The sequence below is a fragment of the Myotis brandtii genome, unplaced genomic scaffold (genome assembly GCF_000412655.1).
Source record: "Myotis brandtii unplaced genomic scaffold, ASM41265v1 scaffold674, whole genome shotgun sequence".
NCBI classification, from domain to species: Eukaryota; Metazoa; Chordata; class Mammalia; order Chiroptera; family Vespertilionidae; genus Myotis; species Myotis brandtii.
Window position 1 is genome coordinate 842,394 of NW_005370630.1, and position 877 is coordinate 843,270.

The 877-nt window shown below is 52.5% G+C and overlaps 1 protein-coding gene across 1 annotated transcript in view; it reads left to right on the forward strand.

Annotated features, from left to right (window-relative positions):
- The window catches only part of LOC102241715 (microtubule-associated serine/threonine-protein kinase 2-like), a 73,874-nt gene extending 73,153 nt beyond the window's left edge, over positions 1-721 (forward strand). The window contains exon 4 of the mRNA XM_014529206.1: positions 659-721. Coding sequence (XP_014384692.1) covers positions 659-694 — 36 coding nt within the window. The 3' untranslated portion in view covers positions 695-721. The remainder of the gene's footprint in view (positions 1-658) is intronic.
- Positions 722-877: the final 156 nt, after the last annotated feature.

An 877-nucleotide genomic window follows, 5' to 3' on the forward strand; every position in this document is an offset into this window, starting at 1 on the left:
TTATTCTGGGATTTATTTACCTTCTATGGCTGTCACTGGAGCTGAGAGCCGGCTTTAGCTCAGACCTCGGCTGCTGAAAGCAGGTTTCTGCGCTTTGTTTACCTTCTGTATTTGAAACTTTGTTGTGACTCCAGCTCTGAGATCCCGGCTGACTGAAAGCAGGTTTCTGGGGATTGTTTAGCTTCTATATTTGTAACAATGTTTCTTAGAGAGCAGCTGAGAGGCCGGCAAGGCAGGCGGGGAACCTGGCTTCCTCCGTCACTGGAGCAAGCAAGCCTCCCTGTTCGTGTCAGCTGCCTGGCTGCCGGCCGCCATCTTGGTTGGCAGTTAATTTGCATATCTCACTGATTAGCCAATGGGAAGGGTAGCGAAGTTATGGCTAATTACCATGTTTCTCTTTTATTAGTGTAGATACTATAAATCCCCTAGTACAGTAGTTGGCAAACTGGCCCCTTGAGTATGGCTCTTCCACAAAATACCACGTGCGGGCGCGCACGTACAGTGCGATTGAAGCTTCGTGGCCCATGCCATGGGGCCAAAGAGCCTCATGTGGCTCGCGAGCCGTGGTTTGCCGACCACTGTCCTAGGACATTTAGTATAGACCTGTAGGACCAAGATGGGTCCTATTTATCTAACATGTTTGTGTTTTGTTTTTCAGAAGGAGTTGAGCCTTCCCAGAAGAGGCAGTTTGTAAGTAGATGATTATTACATTAGTAGAGGCCCAGTGCACGAATTTGTGCACAGGTGGGGTCCGGCTGGCCTGCCCCAATGGGGGCCCATTGGGCCAGGCTGATGGGGGGGAGGGACCACGGGCAGTTGGCTGGCCAGCCCCACCCCCGATCAGGGTGTTGGGGCTGATCGGAGGCGGGGCCAGCCC